General features: G+C 41.2%; 1 protein-coding gene across 1 annotated transcript in view; it reads right to left on the reverse strand.

Annotated features, from left to right (window-relative positions):
- The window catches only part of LOC116037717 (TSC22 domain family protein 1-like), a 35,044-nt gene extending 14,201 nt beyond the window's left edge, over positions 1 to 20,843 (reverse strand). The window contains exon 1 of the mRNA XM_031281696.2: positions 17,383 to 20,843. Within this exon, the coding sequence (XP_031137556.1) occupies positions 17,383 to 20,042 (2,660 nt within the window). The 5' untranslated portion in view covers positions 20,043 to 20,843. The remainder of the gene's footprint in view (positions 1 to 17,382) is intronic.
- Positions 20,844 to 21,064: the final 221 nt, after the last annotated feature.

Genomic DNA, 21,064 nt, shown 5'->3' on the forward strand with positions numbered 1-21,064 from the left:
ACTCTGATAACATCTACTTTGAATAAGTGAATTCAAAATGTATATTCCCCAAACATGCTACTGTTACACAATAACAATACGCAATAACCTCACAGCTATGTTTATATATTCAATGGCGTCAGTAATGGATTTTGAAAGTCATATGAGAAATATCGTGATACCAACATTACAATAAAAACAAGATATGCCTGTGGTGCCGTAGGCTTTACAGAGAGACCTTTATCAAGTCAGCTGGGGTTTCTTTTCAGCTTTGGCCAGTTTGAAGTTATTGGAATTGATGAAACTACAGCTTAGAAACTGTCCTTACTGTCGAGGTCTTAAACTCAAATTGGTCCTCACAAAGACAACACATTTATTTTCTTTCGTTATGCTCATGTTACATTTACCTCCCTCTTCCATTTGAATTGAACATCCCTTCTTTTGAGCTATGTGTCATCTTTTAGAGTCTGATGTAGGAGGAGAAAGGACACACACACACACACACACACACACACACACACAAAGTGTGTTTGTGTTGGCTGGGAGGCTGTTTATCACTCAATAGTCCACTGAACCACAAGAACAAGTGAGTCATCTCCCTCTCATGCCTAGTCTACATCTCAACAAACCCCCCCTTTCGACCGAAAGGCTTTCAGGCTCAGTACAAGCTGTGGGCAGAGGCACTGGTAACATACTGTATACAGATGTTTTTGGCCGACAAGATAAACAGCATCAGGAGTCCTGTGTTGTTGTTTTTTTTAACTGTGAGCTGATGAGATATACGTTAAGCAATGGTCTCCCTTGTCTATTTTAGATCAATTTATAGCATGTACACGATTCCAACCTCTCAAGTGTCACCAAGCTCACGTTTCATGCAAAGCTAGTAAGATAAATCTTCCAAGTGTGTCTACTGACACTGAAGTCAAATTCAACAACTCTCCATGTCTTTCACTGCCATTATTTGCTGGCTTGTTAATTTTGAAAAGCTGTAAAAACAGTATTTTAGTTTCCACTATAGCTCAGCTGATGTAAATAAAAAAGATAAAGCTATTGATATGCACAACAAACTGCAAACTAAAAATATTCCGGTACATTGTGATAAAGTGGCTTAATTGCAAAGTTCCCTGTATTCTTCCTAAACTTCCCTACAGAATTCTTCAATTTTTCTGTTAAGACACCTATAAAAATACATGATATTTTATAAATTCTACAACCAATGAAAAACCTCATTCCAATTTGCTACCGGAAATTAGTTTGGTTTGCTTTGTTTTACAGTGCTGCTTCTCCCACCCCCCCCATGCTGTAGTGCCTTTGCTCGGCTCTATTTTACTTCGGGGCTGACAGACTGAGGGGTCAGGGTGATTGGTGACAGGAAACTGATGCTACTGCCCATCTTAGTTTGTTTCAGTCTTTCCAAACATCTCTGAACACCAAGAATGTCTATGTTGCCTCAATACAAATCTAGAAACCTAGAACGTAGAAAAGAAGCATTGTCATTTTTTCAGTTTTTTTTTCCTCTTACAGCAGCTGTTGAAACAGGTCAGGGAGAGTTCATCAAATCAATAGCTCTAGAACAATTAGGCTGCAAGCCCTGACCCATTTCCCTGCCTTCTCATTGAGAGAGAGGGAGTCATTTGAGAGAGAGTGAAAGAGAAAAGAGAGAGGGAGAGACAGAGAATATGTGTGTGTGTGTGTGTGTGTGTGTGTGTGTGTGTGTGTGTGTGTGTGTGTGTGTGTGTGTGTGTGTGTGTGTGTGTACACTGATTCAAGATTACAAGTGAAGAGAAGAGGACAGAGCAGTGAGTGGATTAACAAAAGATGACTTCACTGTCAGGGCCTAATTCTCTGACGACAGCAAAGCTATCAAAAGCACAGCTTAGCTACAAACAAACAAACTGTTGTCTCCTGCACAGCTTTATAGTCAGGCAGGACAATACAGACGCTCTCACCATCATCATGCCACTTTCACTGAGGTGATGGATTCTTCTCTGGATATTTCTGCTCTTATATTCAGTATACTTGGATCGTGGCCTGGTTTGGTTTTGGTACAAATGATCAGCAGAATATCTTGCAATAAATGCTGTTCACATGTACAGTCTTCACCCCTACACGCTGCTGGCATACTTGTTAAGGCCACCCTTACTGAGTATGATATTTCTGAGTTTACATCTGGACAGCTTGGTCATTGCTTTCTGAGCTTACCCAAAATAGCAAAGTATGTTGTACTGATATACCAAGCAGCTAGAGGAAAGGTTTGCTGACATTTGACAAGAAATGCCAAAGTCCGATACAACTTGTCTATCAACGCATTTTATAACTGTATGAAGAAAGAGTTACTAAAAACCACATCGCCATCTCCTGGTGAGAAATCAGAGTTCAATTCAAAAGTCCCCTGTTCTCCTTTGAAAAACTTGTAGATTTTGGTTATGGTGATTTCTGTAACTTGCATCAAGTAAAAAAAAAAAATGGAGATTTATGTTCTGTCACAGCGGACTTTCCCAACACTTTGGACCTCCTTAAATAAGATGCAACCTCATGCACTCTCTTGCTTGTTCAGTTGATAATCAGTAGTCATTCTGACTGGAACAGAAAGAGGAGGATAACATTACGCTGCCCTCCTATAACCTGGATTCTACCACACTTACAAATAAAACTTGGATCATAGTGAGTCAAAACAAAAATAACTTAAAAAGGTCTTACCTGTTGCAGCAAAAAGGGTATAGGCCAAAGGGAAACATGAAAGAAAGAAAAAAAAAAAATTATATGAATTAGAATATACCAGGAGGTACAGATAATGTGTCTAATTTGAGAATCACTGTAAAACAAAAAAAAAAAATACATCTTATAGAAATAACCATACAGTCTTCCTGCCAATGGCAATAAAAATGGTTTGTAATTAAACACCTAATTTGTAATATACAAAGTTAGATTCATTAACATTCCTCCTGAGCATAACACACCGTTAATTATACAATAGTATTTAGCCGTTATGTTACACTGTAAGGGTGTTCCGATTGATCGGGAACGATCGTTATCGGCCGATAAAGGCTTTAAATAGTTTGATCGGTGGTCTCCATAAAGGCCGATCAGATAGGCCGATCAGATGACGCACTACTCGTGAGAAAATGTTCTATACGCAGCTAAGTTACACACCAACCAGACGGCCGACCGTTGACAGAAAAAGCAGTTGGACTGATCAGTCTCTCCGAGTTGGTCAAAAAAAGTGCCTCGGAACCAGGGTGGGAAATTAGCCTTGTATCCTTGTAATGGTTTAGACAGTTTTTGTCAAAGAATGCTGTTGCTAAGTAACAATGCACAATGCTTATAGGAATCGCGTTACGTTACTGCTAATGAATCCCTAACATTTCCGGATTTTCCTGCTTCATAATAAAAACATTCAAATACCAAAATAACGGAGGACTTTTATTGTGAAGAACTTACAGGAAATGAAACCGTTCACAGCCGGGGCTTTGACCACGCATAGTCGAGTAGCTAGTTTTCAGCGCTAGTCCGGGACGCCGTGTAACTAGCTAGCTAGCTAGCTGAGCTGAGGTACAGACGAAAGGAAAATTCTCTGTTAAAAAATGTGGCGACATATCCCCGGTGTTAAGAGGCCCGCCGCGGAGTCAGCAGTAGCTATGGATGTACAAGCTGTTGAGGGCGAAGTAAAGAAAAAGAGAAGGTATTTTTCAAGTGGCGCATTGACAAAACGTACAGCGAAAGACCGTGCAAAACATTTCAGACCGTCCTGCCAACCTGTTTACATTTTAACGTCAATGTAGACTGTAACGATGTTTAAGTCGCTTGAAAGTTGCTGCCGTTTTAATCCTGTTGGCTCTCTGCTGCTCAGTTCTACCCCGCGATTGACGAGACACACACACACACACACACACACACACACACACACGGTGGATGCAGGAAAAGCCGGAGATGAGACGTACAGGATGACCTAAATTGAGGACAGCTACACTCGTTATTGTAAAATCAATGATAAGTTAAAGTCCAATAAGTCCTTTATCAAACCGTATGAATGTGTGTCCCAGGCCAGGATAGGAAATTAACTTCCAATGTAAAGATCAACAAGCTACTGACACATAATAAATCCATTATATTAATAAAATATGTATTAATAATAAAACATAATTTAATAAAGCAATTCAAAATATGATAGTGCACTCTTTTATAAATTTGAATTCTGGAAAAAGTGGCTGGTAAAAAATTTAAGTGGCCCCACCCTGCTCAGAACACGCTGAAGAACACACTGACAGTTTTTTTGTAATTTATTCCGAATAAGGCTTTAGCTATATGTTAAGCTCTAAGCTGTTTAAGGTGTGTTTCTAACAGAGGAAGTGGAATGTTGAACGTTTCCTGTCAATAAAAGTAAACCGTTGACAATTCACAATACATTATCTTCTGTTAATTTTAATACTTATGCATTCATTGTTGTTAAGAATATTAAAATGAATATATGATAAATATATGACATGATAAATAGAAGGTTTCAAATAGACCCGGTGATCGGTATCGGTCGATACTGCTCCCAGCAATCGGGCCCCAAAAATCCTGATCGGAGCACCCTTATTACACTGCTAATAGAGAAACATCCTATTTTGCACTTTACTATTTGTATCAATTGCAGAAAATGTGCTTTGACAGTTGAAACTGAGTTGAGTAGTCTACTACCTTTCATACCTTTGACTCAATAAAAAAAAAAAAAAATAATAATAATCTAGGCTGGTATACACTGCCACCTGGTGGCACATACTAGAGCCAATGCATGCCTTTTTACGAATTAAACTTCCACAAAAGACTTGAATAGACTCCTGTTGTAGGGTTGAATTCATAAGTGCTGCTCACCTTTTGCCAGAATGCCACCAATTAATCCCGTATCCCATGCGTTTTGCTTTGTTGTGCCTTGCTGGTCACAGAAATGCCAGACATGTCACAAACATTCAGACTTAACGAGCCAACCGAGTCACTCACTGCTTTTCACACAAAGCCTCATTAAGCCTGCAAGCTTTCATCTCTGTCTGGAATTACACAAAAAGGAGTTTGATTGGGCCTGTAACAATTATTACATAATCGCAATCGCGGTTTCTTTGTTTAATCGCAATTAATTGCCAACATTAGCTAAGGTCCTAAGGGGTATGGCTGTTGATGGTAATTGTTGATTTTGTTTGGATATGACAAATTGTAATTATATAAGTGATCATTGGTCGGACTGTTGAGCTAAAGCTATGCTTTTTGGTAGTTGTTGGCACGTGTCCTTATACACGTTCATAGCAACAAAAATGACAAGGGGGGGATGCAGTTAGAAAAAAAATTATGTTTTAAGTACAGAAGCAGTGATGACTATTTTGCCACTCAGTTTTGCCAATTGTGACTATTTTTTGTTCTCCTAACTTAATCAGTTTTTTGTTAATGATCAATGCTTTGTTTTTTTATTGATGAGGATAAATGTTCTATTGTGAATTTATTATTTATTTCATTTAAGAAAAAATGTATTATAATAATAAAGAGGCGTGGTTTACTTCATAGGCTGTGTACCTGTGTTACTACATTATCTGGGTCACAACAGTGACAAAAACATAGACCAAATGTTTTTAGCTTTGTCATGCCATTATTCTCCTCAAAGGTTTACTACATAAGAGAAACCGTTAAATAAAATGGGTGTTTTTCTTTGCAGTGAAACGTATAATAATATCATGCTCACAGAAGTGCTCGTCTCTTCAATGGGACCTACCAGTACTATGATCACAGTATTTGAGCTTTATTTGCAATTGGAGAAAACTCATGAAGTGCATTTAAAAAAAAAAAAAAAGTATTACTTATTTGGAAAATAAACTTTTAACAAAGCCAAAAATTAAGATCTTGGCTGAGCAAAGCCTTTATAATCATTTGAGATGTTCTGTCATGTAGTGTTTCTTATTAGCCACTAGAGGGACTTGTAGCATGTTTTTAATCCAAGGCTCCTTAAACTCTAGAGTAGCCTCTCATGAACTGCACTGCTTCCAATTGTGACTCAATGAATATCCTTAACAGCTTTCAATCCAGACCTCTGTCCAGTCTGTACATAATCAACTCAAAGTGACCAGGTCCTCAATATCAGATCTCCACACCCAGGCAGTTAGAGGTAAAACCACCCTCATCACACAGGGCCCTTCAATCCCACCCCCTCCATTACTCATTCCATTATCCAACCATCAGACCCCCCATTCTAAAAATCCTCTGCCCAGGACAAATATATCCATATCATTCATACTGACTGCTATTAACATGATGTACAAGCTATGGAGCAATTAGTACTGCAACACCCGAACATATTTGCACTTTACAGCCAAACTACTTTTAACTCTATGTGTAAATATATATGTATATATTTTTAACTATGTATGTTATTATTCTACCTGTGTGAGCCATGTCAAAGACAAATTTACATCGATTTCCTACGGACAACATTTTGCTGATTCTAAAAGTCCAGTGCAGCAGAGGTTTAACCTGCAAGTCCAGACTTCCACTCAAGTTGAGGGCTTACTTACTTATAACTCTTATTAATTTGCTTCCTGTGAATGGATTGCAACACTGCATATTAGTTCCTTTCATCCTAAAATATTTAGCCCTGGGGTTTCATAACAATTAATTCACATTACCATTTATGTAGTCTTGTTTTGACAGACCTTCCTCCACCGCAGCGCTGCGGAGGAGGGTCTGGCTACTCCACACACCATTACGGGATAGGAGAAAGATGTGCTCTGATTTATTGGCATTTCTTTAAACCAATCACAATCGTCTTGGGCGGCGCTAGGCACCGGGAAAAGCCGCAGTGCCGCTGCAAAATAGCCCCGGAAAGGAACTTGTTTTGGTGGAACGTGTATGTTTAAAAGTTGTTTTAGTTGTGCAACAGAAAACTCAGATTGGACAGATAGTCTAGCTAGCTGTCTGGATTTACCCTGCAGAGATCTGGGGAGCAGTTAACCATAGTCCTCAGAAATCCACCGAAGTTTAAAATGCCAACACAAAGGAAGCCCAAGGCAACTGATATCAGGCCTAAATGAGTGAAATCCAGCAGAATTTCCATCGGCAACGGAGCAATCCCAGAAAGTGGAACGTCAAGGATATAGACTACCATGTATGCGACATTTACCGTACGACTGCTTTGTGAACTCAATAAATCTCACATGACTCTCTCTCTTCTCAAGAAGTCTCAGATGCTGAAGCACATGAAGGCACCAGCACATGCATTAACCTTTTCAAACCGATTCCCTTTCAATTGCAGCACCACTCACTACAAAATGTCATTTTTTTTTTTAGAAAATAGAGATGATTTAATTATTACAGTGATGGACTGTATGAATGAACATTTGCTATATATCAATTAGAATTGTTTTATGTACATTTAAACATTGTATATACAATTAAGATCTCTATATATGGTAGTAATGGGACGGATGTTTTTTTTCTTCTTACCCTAATGGTGTAACATGATTATCTAATCACCATCAGATTTGTGACAAGGGTGTGGCCTATATAACATCAGTGAATGTGTCGGACTTTGATTGTTGATTTTGAAGAAGGCCTGGTGGCCGAAACATCATCAAAATATAGAGAGAAATGCATAAGGAGCCAGAGTGTGCAACACTTTTTTCTTACTTTCAAGTCTACTTACAGTGATCAGCACCTCACGACAGCCCTGGGTGTGCATTACTTTTCTATATTGTACAGTGATGAACCTATTTCATGCAATCCTCAAAAATCTAAAAGTTGATTTTTAAGGCTTATTAAAAAAACAAATGAACAATGGCTACATTAAAAGATGTGCGAAAGAAATTTAAACAAATGATGATGGAATTGGGCCCAATATGATTAAAAGTTAATTTGCCAAGAAATTAAGCAGTAGAAAAATTCTAAGTCCATGCATGTTTATAAAACAAATATACTGCTGCTTCTCTTTCCCCTCCCAGCATCGAGGCTAGCATGCCTGAAATGGAGCATTGAGAGCAGTGGTACTTCAGCCCTCTCCCACGGATATTTGACCAGTCAATGTTAGGACATATAGGGCTTGACAAATTGGTTCATTTAAGCCTAAAAACAGCAGTCACATGACCCAAATACAGTACATATATATGATGAGCCCGGTGCGCCAGTTCACAGCTTGCCAACCAGCAGGGGGTAGTACAGCACTACAACTAGTACAGTAGTACTACTATAGATGGCATTCATGCTACAGTGACTGCACCAATAGAAACCAAAGGAAATATATGAGGCATGTTATTCTAGCATTCTAGTTATTCCAAAGAGAAGTGCGGGTGTCAGAGTGAGCTGGACTGCAAACAGCACTGCACATTCAGTCTGCTTCAAAACAGTATTAAATACAAAATTTAAAAGATGAAATGTTATTTAAAAAAGCAGTGTGTTCAGCACACGCAAACATAGAAAGCTCACCCACACACAGGAGTAAGTGTATTTGTGTGGGCTACCTAAATAAATTTTATATATGGGAAACGAGTCCAGTACACGGACATTAAGTACCGGACACACACAATTAAGAGCCAAGTGTCTCTGTGCTTTATTCATGCTATTAAGGTGCAGCTGGCTGGGCTATTGAAGGAAAAATATCATTAAAAAAAAAAACTTCAACCCTTCCCTCCAGCAGCCTTCCTCATTCAGCCACAGAGCATAGAGAAAGGGATTAGCTCACACAAAGCAAGAGTGAATGAATATCAACCCCTATGGGAAAAGACTCTCACATAGAGCTCTCACGTCATCCCAGCCGAGCCAAAACCAGGCTGAAACAATGAGGCTCCAACAACAATAGCAAACCACATAAATCAATAGTTACCCCTGGCACAATGCATGATGATCATTAGACTGGTTCTAATATTTCAGCAGGAAACTGTAATGAGTGTTTCTAAAACAGAGCCAGGCTAGCCGTTTCCATCAGCTTACAGTCTTTTTGCTAAGCTATGCTAACCCTGCCCCAACTGAAGCTATGGACAGACATTGATCTTCTTATCTCACCCTCTAAAATAGTTAAAGCACATTTTCCCAAACTGTCAATTGTTGTTTTTTAAACAATTGCTGTAAGTTAACGTTTGGTATTACAACAGTTGTCTGCGATTATCTTTCCTTCTGAACTTCCTGCCTTTTTGACATGTAGTAATGATTGATTGATTGATTGATTGATTGCAAAGTCATCCACTGCACTCTCTATTTGTGTCAGTGAGAGAGTGCATACCAGGCTTCACTGCCTACACTGAGGACAAAAAGCTTCCTTTTTTTATTAGGGGGAGATAAAAGTATGGCATGACTAGCAGCTAAATGTCTTCTCTTGCCACAATATAAGGCAAAATAACCTTTTGAGGGACGAGAGAGAGAGAGAGAGAGAGAGAGAGAGAGAGAGAGAGAGAGAGAGAATTTGAGGGATGAGAGAGAGAGAGAGCGAGCGAGCGAGAGAGAGAGAGAGATTGATTCCTGGAGCTGACTGGACAGTGTTCTGGCCACAGGAATGCCGGCCATGATTCAGCACATTGCCTGCATGTTTAGGGGGATGACAGTGGCAGCCCACTAAAGCCTTAAAATAAAAATAAAAAAAAGAGTGGCTGAACATAAAACCATCAACACAGCTTCACTGTGTCATACATTACATACATATTATGCCACACATGAGAAAATGGTCTATAATTACCACAAAAGAATCACTCCTTTGTCCCTCTATTCTTTTCAATAAGCTGGCTTCTCCAACAAATGATGAGAACCCCTATTTGTTCCTTAAGTAATACTAAGTACATTTAACACAGTGTGTTACAACTAGGGCTGCACGATATGAGGAAAATATCTAATTGCGATTATTTTGACTGATATTGCGATTGCAATATGAATAACGATATTGAAGGGAATGATCATGTGTGTCATTATTCTCATTTTCATTGACTAATATTAAATCTTAAAAAATTAAAATGATTATAGTGTGATTTTTGCGAGGATCTGTACCAAAAAAAGAAAGTTTTCTGTAGTCTGTAGGATAGGATTTGTAGGCCAGGACGTCTCTGCAGCACCACAATACTTCATTCAGAACGGTTTGACACATATTTTGCCTTTAACAAATATTGCACCCCTCTGTGATTTGGATATTGCACTAGTCCATATTGTGATTTAGATAAAATTGCGATTAATTGTGCAGCCCTAGTTACAACAATACATAGCTCAAGCAAGTGTCTCCTACTCCTTACTTATTTTGACTGTCCAAACCCCATGTTAACAAGACAGCACTAGTTTATCAAGGATCTTGAGTCAATCCTGTTTGAAGTACTGTATACCGAACACTTAAAATGACTATAGTAAGTACAGTGTCCATCTACAGTGATTATTAACTTTGATAGATTCCTAAAGCTATATTAGCATATCGCTATTAGCACGAGGTCAAAACTTGACAATGTTGCTGTAAAACGTTAGCGTCGAGCACCAAACCAAACGATCTACGAGGGACTATAATGTTTATGTTCTCCTGAACTAATAAGTGAATCAGCACGACAATTTTTACAAAAACATCTATTTTGGTTAGTGCGTTTTCTTTGCAGTGCTCCAAACTGTCATATTCACACAAGAAACAGAGAGAGGCAAACAATGAACCTCTCATGAACCCAACAGGACAACCCATTTTGAGTGTGATTATATTGTGATGACCAGTATTGATTTTGATGCACTACAGACCCTCTCAGTAGAAAGACAATAAATAAACAAACAAATAATAGTTGGTGCAGCAATCTAAGTGCTTCTGCCAATATTGTACAGGTACATAAAGAACCAAAATGAAAACAGCAGGAGCAGTTTTTAGACATGGCAATCGTGTGTGTGTGTGTGTGTGTGTGTGTGTGTGTGTGTGTGTGTGTGTGTGTGTGTGTGTAGGAGTCCATTATCATCCATTACGAGCCATTAGTTTTCCCACCGCACTCTTAAGTGAAACAATCCTGTTTATTGATGGAAAAATAAACCATCTAAAAGAAGGGGGCGAGGAGACAAATGAAATCAATGACGCATCTGCACAAAGCATACAAATAAGCAACGGGCAAAGACAAGGGGCGATTTATAGCGTGATATATGCATATACGAGTGGTTTGAATTAACCTCCATTTCATCAACACACAGTAAACTGCTCACAATCTTCGTTTGGTTAGTTTCATTCTGCAATTCATGCTTTCATCGCTTGGCTTAGAAAGACATAGTAAATATTCTGTAGTGTGCAGTGAGACCTCCCTCTCTCTCTCGCTCATACACAGCATGTTGATGCTCTGCTGTGTTCTGGTGTTCTCTGGCTTGGTCTATGTGGTGGGAATGGGGGAGGCGTCAGCAGCATAACAAATAACAAATGCTGTTTACATTTAGTGAAACACTTTTGGTGCAACTGTGGACGAGCCAGAGCTGTATATAAAAGGCAACAGCCAAACACTGGCACAATATTGATGCATTTGCTATAAAAAATAACTGATTTGAGTATGAGTGTTTGTCATGACATAGAAGAAGGTAAACCATTCTCAGCAGTTGAATTCTTTTTTTGGACTGACCAGTAAACATTATTATAAATCCCCAAGTGAGGTTATTAATAATCAGCACATGGAGCGCACCGTTGACACATTGTTTTGTTACACGCAAATGAAAATTACAAAATTATTACATTACATTACATGTCATTTAGCTAACGCTTTTATCCAAAGCGACTTACAATTGCTATATATATATATATATATATATATATATATATATATATATATATATATATATATATATATATATATATGTCAGAGGTTGCACGCCTCTGGAGCAACTATGGGTTAAGTGTCTTGCTCAGGGACACATTGGTTGATGTATCACAGTGGGAATGGAACCCAGATCTCCCACACCAAAGGAATGTGTCATATCCACTGCGCCATCACCACCGATCACAGATTCACGAGAAAATGGACCAAATGACGCTAGAAACGACAAAGCATATCAAAGATATATGAAATATTACTTTTCAGCATCATTTTTAAAACATTTTCTAAATGTTATAACTGGTCACCATTGGAAGCCATTCTAACTGACTTCAAAATCAAGTCAACTCTATGTAAGACAATGCTACATACAGAACTTTTTAGAGCCATCTTTCAATCCTACAGGGGGACGAGTGTTTGCTACTAAAAATACAAAATAATATTAAGTGTATGCTAACATGAGTATTACACCTCAGAATATACTGCATTTTGCATATGTTTATAAATGTATTGCAAGGAAACCATCTATGATACATCAGGATACCTATGTAACTCAATAGGATGGCTAAGGTGGGCTCGGGCTGAGAGAAGGACAGTGCTGCCTCTAAACTCATACGGCTGTGGGAACAGCCATTAAAGAAAATTTGGCCTGAAAAAGACAGACAAATCAACATGTGGCCTATGTTTAGTACATCTCTTTTATCCAAGACCAACTGTAGAATGACAGACCGCAACATCTGGACATCAAGTTTGTCGAAATCTATGGTATAACCTTCCCCAAGCCAATGCTCATACAAAACCATCTACAGAGCGGACACACTAACAGAGGAAATAGTGGAGCAACATAATGGCGGGATTTATCAGAGCTGGTACACTGATGCACAACTCTGCCCAGTCTGGTTTCATCTGGTCCAGTCTGCTGTGTCCTCAGTGGTCTCAACGAGCTTCAGTAGACCTGATTTCGACGGGCTGGGTCAGGTTGGGTCACTTCCTCTGTGAGTGTGTGTGGTGAATTTTGGGGATCTCGTTGATCTCCGCACAATGAGCAACAGGCCCAGCACACACTGACTCCCTGCACTGCCAGGGGGAAGATTACATTCAAAATAGGCAGCAGCAGAGATAGCCATCATACTGCCAGCCAGAGCCACATTCCCCTGAGCCTTGGCTGTGTTCAGACCAACAATAGCGCTGTGTTGCAGCATCCTCATTCATTTCAATGAGACCATTGCATTGGCACAGCAGGGGCTTCGGCAAAAAAGACGCAGGCAAATTTGGCAAAAAAAAAAAAAAGTTGTACCTCAAATTTTGCCACAATGCATAGTCATTGGCACCGTGGCCACCAATTAAATACATGCAAGTCTACATTCATGGTGGCTGAAGTAACACAGCTCCACCAATGCAACCCCCTGTGGTTCTCTTTTTTTTTTTTTTTTAAACAAAGTGCTGTTTTTAGTCAGAACAACCACACTTCTAATACATGCATTCAACACAATACTGGTGTTGAATGCTTTTGACTCCTTGAGACTAGCTGAAAAAATAAATGCATTTCCAAAAGGAAGTAAAAAAGAACATTGGCTGTTGGCTTTGATCCAAATATGTTTAAGTGGTGATTTTGTCTATCTTTGCATGTGACAGATTTTATCACAAAAGAATGCTTGATTAAATAATCTGAAACTGCACATCATTAAAAGCCAGAATAACAGTCTGTCAATTTGTCGCTTTATATTCCAAGGAGGCCTTGGAATAAATGTAATATCTTGTTTAAATACCAACATAGCTTCACTAGGACAAGAAGTAGGCCTGTTGAAATAACAGAAAACAAACTGTACTAAGATCATGTCACATGCTGCTAGAAAACATTAAAACTGAGAAACAGAAAGTACTTAAAACTTGGACCAAAATCTCAAACCATCAAAGGTTGTTTTCCAAATTTACCTACAAATAAAAAGGTCAACCTTAGAGACACTGGGTGCGACTTGGGGAAAAAAAAAAAAAAAAAAAGGATAAACTGTAAGAGTATATACCCTCAAAAACACCCAATTTGTCAATGACAACCTAACAGCTGTTAATAAAGTGTTTTGCATAAAAGGTAGAACAGAAACCATAACTTTAGTCCTACACCCAGGTCCTACTGAACTAAGCTAGACAAGTTTGCTAACCAGACCTACATTACCTCTCGTCAAAACACCGTCTTCCATCCGAAGAAACAAGAACTAAACTACAAGACATCAACATACACATGCGCGCGCACACACGCACAGTCTAACAGCACAAAACCACATCCTCGCATGCAAAGAGGCATGCATGTGGAAACCTGCATATGATCACATTAAAATGCCTGCTTTCACATTAGTTACATTTTGCTCATGCCATTTTACATTTGACACCATTTTTCTAATCACCGTTTTACCATCAATGAGCCTTTAAACCCCAGCAGTCAATAAGCAGCAGCATTCCCACACACACAGACCAGCACCCACCCATCTTGAATGTATTCCATTAATGACTTGTCAGTGCAGATAGAGCAAATGCAACACACACGCGCACAGACACTAAGGAGACCCTGCCGTTTTTTATAGCCGTGCCTCAGGAGGTGATTTACGAGGGCAGGGTCATGCCACACATTAAATCCTGAACATGTTGACTGGAACTGTACAACAACTGATATGGCACAGAACCCCCGCCCGGAACATGCTTGTATATACATTCCTACCAGACAGAGAACAAATTAGATTTTATGAGAGGGACTGTCCTGGCAATTAGTACACAAAGGAAAAAGGTCCCGGGTCTTAGAAATGCTTTCATTAAAGTGACTTTAAAAAGGTGCAATCACTTACACACTTTACTGCCTCTTTACACAAAACGACCATAATTTTTTAGCAAGCAAGTGAAAGCAATTCATACCCAGTCGATCCTAAGTTACAACTATGAGATTTAAGGCAATAATTCAATAATACTGGCCGTCTACTTATAGCGCAATCATATTGTGATGATATGAACATGTATCGTTATCATTTCACAACATTCTGTTGATACGAATAAAATGCAAACAAAGATTAGACAATTTGATTTTATTAAAGTTAAAAGTATTCCCCCCATTTTTTGTCCCAAAGACTTAACCTGAAAACCGAAGTAAAGTTGGCTTACAATTAAAATAGCCTTCACCTAGCGCCTAGCGTTTCTTTCTCAAAATCTGACTCAAAAACTACTCATACATCAAGCCTTTTTAATCTGCTAAATTAATGCTCAACTCACAAACAATACAGAACTGAAAAGAGTATATACACAACTCAAGTTCCCCAAGCATTGCAAATAGTTATGCGGATAACAATGGAAGAGTAACAGATTAATTAGTGAAGCAGTTACCGAAAAGTAGCTTGGCCTCAACGCTCTGTGGATGCTCAGTATGATCTTATTCATTCAGGTTTTTCCTCAGGTTTAGCATTTTATTTTATTAATGTACATATATATAGCAGTATGCTTTTCTAAATGTATGCTCCAATTAAAGAGTGTGGTTTGTAGGGGTGTGCAAAAAAAAAAAAAAAATCGATTCATATTCGAATCGCGATTCAAGCTCTACCGATTCAAAATCGACTCATATTTTCTTTTTTTTTTCTTTTTAAAATTGTATGTCTACTGCAATCACATGATAGATACTTTTTGATCCCCAAGGGAAAATTCAAGGTCCCAGTAGCTTACAGACATCACATACACACACATCATAACAGGATGTTAAAATAATAAATCCACATGAATGTACTAAGAGAGATATATATATATATATATATATATATATATATATATATATATATATATATATATATATATATATCTCTATATATATATCTCTATATCTATATCTATATATATATATATATATATATATATATATATACACACACACGAAAAGTAACTACATGTACATACTGTGAATCGTTTTTTGAATCGAGAATCGTTTTTTTTTTAATCGAAAGTCGATACTGAATCAAATCGTGAGCCTAAAAATCGGAATCAAATCGTGACATTTTCTGAATCGTACACCCCTAGTGGTTTGTCTGTACTTCAAATTGAGTCTTAGAAGATATAACAAATTGAATTAAGTTGCAGCAGATTATCAAATATAAGACAACTTGAATCTGGGGGGAAAAGCTTGATTGGTGCATGAGCGAGTGTGCGTTTGCATCAGCATGAGGCCGTGCCGTCATCTCTGGGTTTACACTACTTTTTTTTGTCAATGAGGATTCATTGGTTAAGAATGGGAGAGAAACAGCCAGTTCCAGTTGCAGCCACCCATTAGTAAGGAAACAGACATGTGACTGTCACCTACTTGCATTGGTGTGACAGCAGGTACACTACGGAGAAATTAACAGTGAGCCTAATTCACCAAGACAATCTTCTCATTTGAAACAAGGGCTTTGGTTTCACCCGAATGCTACTTATCATCAAAGACAATAATCCACCTGATCCCCATAGATTTCACATTCCTTAGAGTTAAACGTCATGTGATAACAGTAGCCATCCTTCAGTATCCATCTAACTGGCCCATAAAGATAGAGTGAAACAAAACTAGCATCATTACAACCATGTTACATCCCCAGTAATCTCATCATCTTTATAATTATAACTCAGGTATGCAAAACAACCTGAAACATTTTCAGAGATCGGGAAAATGGGCTTAAGACTGTAAGAGTGACTGAAATGTGGGCAATTTCCTAATGCGGCTGGGTGATTGAAATTCCCCTGTAACCTCAAAATCAGTTCTCAAAACTTATTGTTGGGAGGACATTCCACGGGACATTCAGCTGGTTCATAGCATAAATCACAAGCACACTGTAACGCCTAGAGGAGAGAGAGATGAAGGAAAAAGAGATAGTCAGTATAGAGAGAGAGAGCTCTTAATAAAATCAATACACTTTTAGTGAAGGAAAAGGACTACTGCCCTATACCTTTTATGTCAACAAGTAAACCACCATTAGTTCCTCATGAGCTCATCGAAAGATAGAAGTGTCATTTTAAGCCCTGCTTTGCGAGATGGGCTGTAAAACAAAATTAAGTGTGGTCTAATATCTTCTTTCATCTGTGGAATTAGACTATTTAGTTCATTTATATCACATTTGCAGCTACCTTCTGTTCTATCTCTAATTAAATAAATCACACAGCCTCCACCTTGTTTCCTGCTTTTCAACAACAAATGTGCTGAGAGAGTGTGTATGGCGAACTGTGCACCCAGCAGAAATTGTGCCCTGTAAGGAAGACAGTCAGGATTCAAGCAAGGAGTCAGGCTAAGTAAAATGTCGAATCACTGCAGCCACTTGATAAAGACAAGAGACGTCACATCCAGCTGAGCCCTGCACTGTGTCCCACTGACAGAGGACAGACAGACTGTGGCAGCCTGGCAACTGTCTGCTGGCTATCTAGGAAAACAATAATACTTTTCTTCCCTCACAGCTGCCACAGCAACCAGTGAAATCCTCCAGCTTCAGACAGACTCGGAATGCTGAGTTGGTGTACAAACACACATTTATCAGGACATATCTCAGAAATCTACTTTGATATTCAGACTAGTGCTAAAATGTTTGGCAATGTTCCGAAATGTGGTTACAACCAATCAAATAAATATAAACAAAAAAATTAAGGAAATAGAATCTCTTACCCATCCTCCTCTCCATCCACAGTTTTGAGACCAGCTGATGCAGTTAAGGCACTGGCGGTAGCGGCGATGCCCTCAGCGTCATGACCCTGGCCAGTGCTGGATCCAGATCCAGCCTCCCCTCCGGACAGCTTGGGCAGCCCCAACAAAGCAGACTGGTGCTGGAGGAGCAGCCGCTGGGCATCCTGCAGCTGAGTGGTGGTGAAGGTGGGCAGACTAGCATAGAGGGCACTGGCCTGGGCAGCATGAGCCAGGGCCTGGGCACTGCTGTGGTCCTGGGAAGAGCTGACAATAGACAGTTGGCTCTGTGAAACACCCTGTGGGGGCATCCTACCACTATTCCCAGTGTTGTGGGCTTGGGGCTGGGGCTGGGCCTGGGGAGTGCTCTGAGGGTTGGGAGGAGGCACACTTGATGCAGACACTTGGCTCTGGTGGACTGTTGTGGGCAGCTGGGTGCCCAGGCCCTGGTTTTGGATTTGTGTTGGGAGTGACTGTGGCGTCTGCTGCTGGCAATCCAGATGGCCTGGGTGGTTCTGAGGCTGCTGGCCAAGACCTGGTACTCCAACATGAGGGGTCATACTGGAGGTGGTGGCCTGAAGGGACGAGGACTGCTGGGGCTGTGTGTGAAGGAGTGCTGATCCAGATTGGTTTGACAGAGGTTGAGAAGCAGCAGCCTGGGGGATACCTTGGTGTGGATGGGTGTATTCAGGTGCCCTCACCTGCACTGGAGCTGCTTGGGTGGTAGCAGGTGGTTGCTGTGGCAGGGTAGCATAGCCTACCTGCTGCTGCTGCTGCTGCTGCTGAACACCCACAAGGCCATGTGTGGAGCCTGAGGATTGATTAGCAACTGCCTGGGCATAAGTGAGCTGCTGAGCCGATGTAGGGAGCCCACTGGCGGTCTGGCGGCCTTGCATGGGAGCAGGCTGATGAATGTTAGTAGGGGCCGAGGGGGCCACAGTAGTCTTCACATGTGAATGGGTAATATCCTGGGGGTGCAAGTGAGGTTGGGGCACTCCCATGCTTAAGCCACTGGGGAGGATTCCTTGAAAGCCCTGAGGAGGGGACGCATAATCCTGGGTATGCTGGTGTACTGGGGGTCCCCCTGCCTCTCCACTGCACACACTCTCAGTATAATGGCTCAATGTACTCATAGCGCTACTCACAGAACTACCACTTGTGCTTTCCCTCTCTGAGGCCCCAGCAAAGCTCTCAGAGACAAACTGACGCATGCCGAGAGACCCGGTATCAGATGCAGAGGAGCTGGGAGCAGAGGCTGGGGTCTCCTTGTCATAGAATTCAGTGCATGTCCATCTGCCCTTCTTAAAGGGTTCAGAGCTAGAGTCCAGCTTCACCACCCTGAAGCGAGAACTGGTGGTAGCCACTGCAGGGGCTGCAGCTGGGGCAGGCTGGGCAGGAGGGGTTGGTACAGGGGCTGTGGCCACAGCTGTGACAGGGGCACTCACAGGCTGCAGCACAGCAGATCCAACTCTTCCCTGGATCCCACTGGAGAGTCCAATCCCTCCAGAGGCACGGACAGCAGCAACTGTAGTCGTAGTAGTCATAGTGATGTTGGAGTGGATTTTTTGTTGTTGCTGGATCATGCTGACATTAGTGGTGGTTATAGGGTTACCCCCAGCTGCAACAGCACCACCTCCGCTCCCCCCACTGCCACTTATCACACTGAGAGGAAAGCCACCACTGCTAGCACTCATGCTGATCCCCCCTCTCACAGGCACGTTGGCAGAGCTCAACATATTCACATTACTAACAGTGCTGGTCTGGGGATTAACTATGCTAACTGTAGTGCCTGTAGCAGAACTGTGCATTCCAGAGACAGATCCTGGGGTCACAACCCCGACAGGCTGAGCAACAATACTTAGAGGGGCAGCCTGGGAAACATTCTCTTGAGGGACCCCCACGTTAGAAGGCATTTTCTGGGTGACACAAGGTAAAGCTCCAGAAGTGAGGGCAGATTGGGTGCTCCCAGGCCCAGAGGTCAGAGGGTAGACCTGGGCATGGTTAGGATGATGAGGGTGTTGATGGTGCACAGTCCCGTTCACCATGGCCCCACCATGCTGTTGAGCCTGGTTCAGGGCATGGGGGTGTGAAGGCTGGTTGGGGGAGACAGCTCCAGGGGTCTCTGCCTCATGGAAATGATTCAGCGTCTCCTCCGAAGAGCTTCTCTCCGCTCCACCTATGTCATTAGCTCGGGAGAGGGACACATCCAGGATTTCAGAAGATGAGAGATCCTCTGTGTGGGACTCATCCAGGTCATCATAGCTTTCTGTGTCCTCTGCAATACTGTTGTTGGTACTCACAGATATTTGTGCTGGAGTCACACTTGTGATCTGGAAACCACTCTTCTTTTTTATCTGAGCTCCAGTCGACTGCGTGGGCTGGGGCTGGGAATGCAGATTCAGGCTGTGGGGTGGAATATGATGAGGACCAGGGGAGGATGAACCAGCAGGAGGTTGGCACTGAATCAACAGGGAGGGTTGATAATCATCGGCTGGGACGTGGCTGTTATTGACCACCGGGTTTGCCGGTGTTGACAGCGTGGAGCCGCTCCCGCTGACTGTGTTGCTACCCTTTCTGTGAAAGACAGCCGGGTGCGCCATCTTTCTAACACTGCCAGAGTCTCCTGCAGGGTCCGGATGATGCATTTCGAGAGAATCCGGGTGGAAGTTGGTCTCTGACAGTATGCAATAAGGTTGCAGTTCGTTAACGGCGCCGTTTTGACTAAAATACGATCAACAGATAACACGATCAAAAAATAAATATTTAAACCAAGTTCGGCTGTTCTCCAATATCAGGCAAAGTTGTGCCAATATGTAATTTACAGCCTCTCATACACGACTCAGTGTTCTCCGGTGACAGGTAGCGAGGCAAAAGAGGCTAGTGGCCGCTTGCTGAGTAGCTAGCGAGCTAACGTCAGCTGATGCCAGTTTTAATTCACCGGATAACCGCCAGTGTTATCCGTTTGTGCCTTTGTTAAGCACAATCTAACATGTTGTGGGTTTTATAATGAGAAAATATGCTGCAATGGCCACTCGTACTAAAATCACAACAGCTGCTAAGTAAGTTAGCCTTATATTAGATGCTAGCCTGACAGAGGAGTAACGTCCGCTAGCTAGCCGCCTGTCTCCATCCCCGGCTAGCTAAACACAGACTATAGCAAGTCGTTTTAGCTGCTGAATTTGTTCAAAGCAAAGAAAATGTAAACAAGCAACCTTTCATCCGGTGCACAGCGATGTAAAGCCAACTACGATCACTTAATAGCGGCGTACAAATGTTTAATCCATTCCACTGAATCCTCGTTTAGGTCTTGGTTTTGCTGTATCACTGGTCCTCCCCAGCGGTAGCGTTGTTCAGTATATGTAGCCTCCTGCACCGCTGCTGTGGCTCTGTGCTGTGACGGGACTGAAGGGGAGGGGTGCTCCGTAATATGGCGACCGCGCATGGTCTCTGCTGCCAGACATAAAGCAGTCTGGGAGAGGCGGTGACGAACCCACCATCAACATCTACGGAAAGAGCCGGAAAGGGCCGATGATAGCTCGCTCCCTCAAAAACCCGTTTGGGGACATCACAATAGGTAATGTTTTTTTCAATGTAACTCAAGGAAACTTGACGCAGTGCGATGATAGATAGATAGATAGAAAGATAGATAGATAGATATATTGATAGA

The sequence above is a fragment of the Sander lucioperca genome, chromosome 8 (genome assembly GCF_008315115.2).
Source record: "Sander lucioperca isolate FBNREF2018 chromosome 8, SLUC_FBN_1.2, whole genome shotgun sequence".
Lineage (NCBI taxonomy): Eukaryota > Metazoa > Chordata > Actinopteri > Perciformes > Percidae > Sander > Sander lucioperca.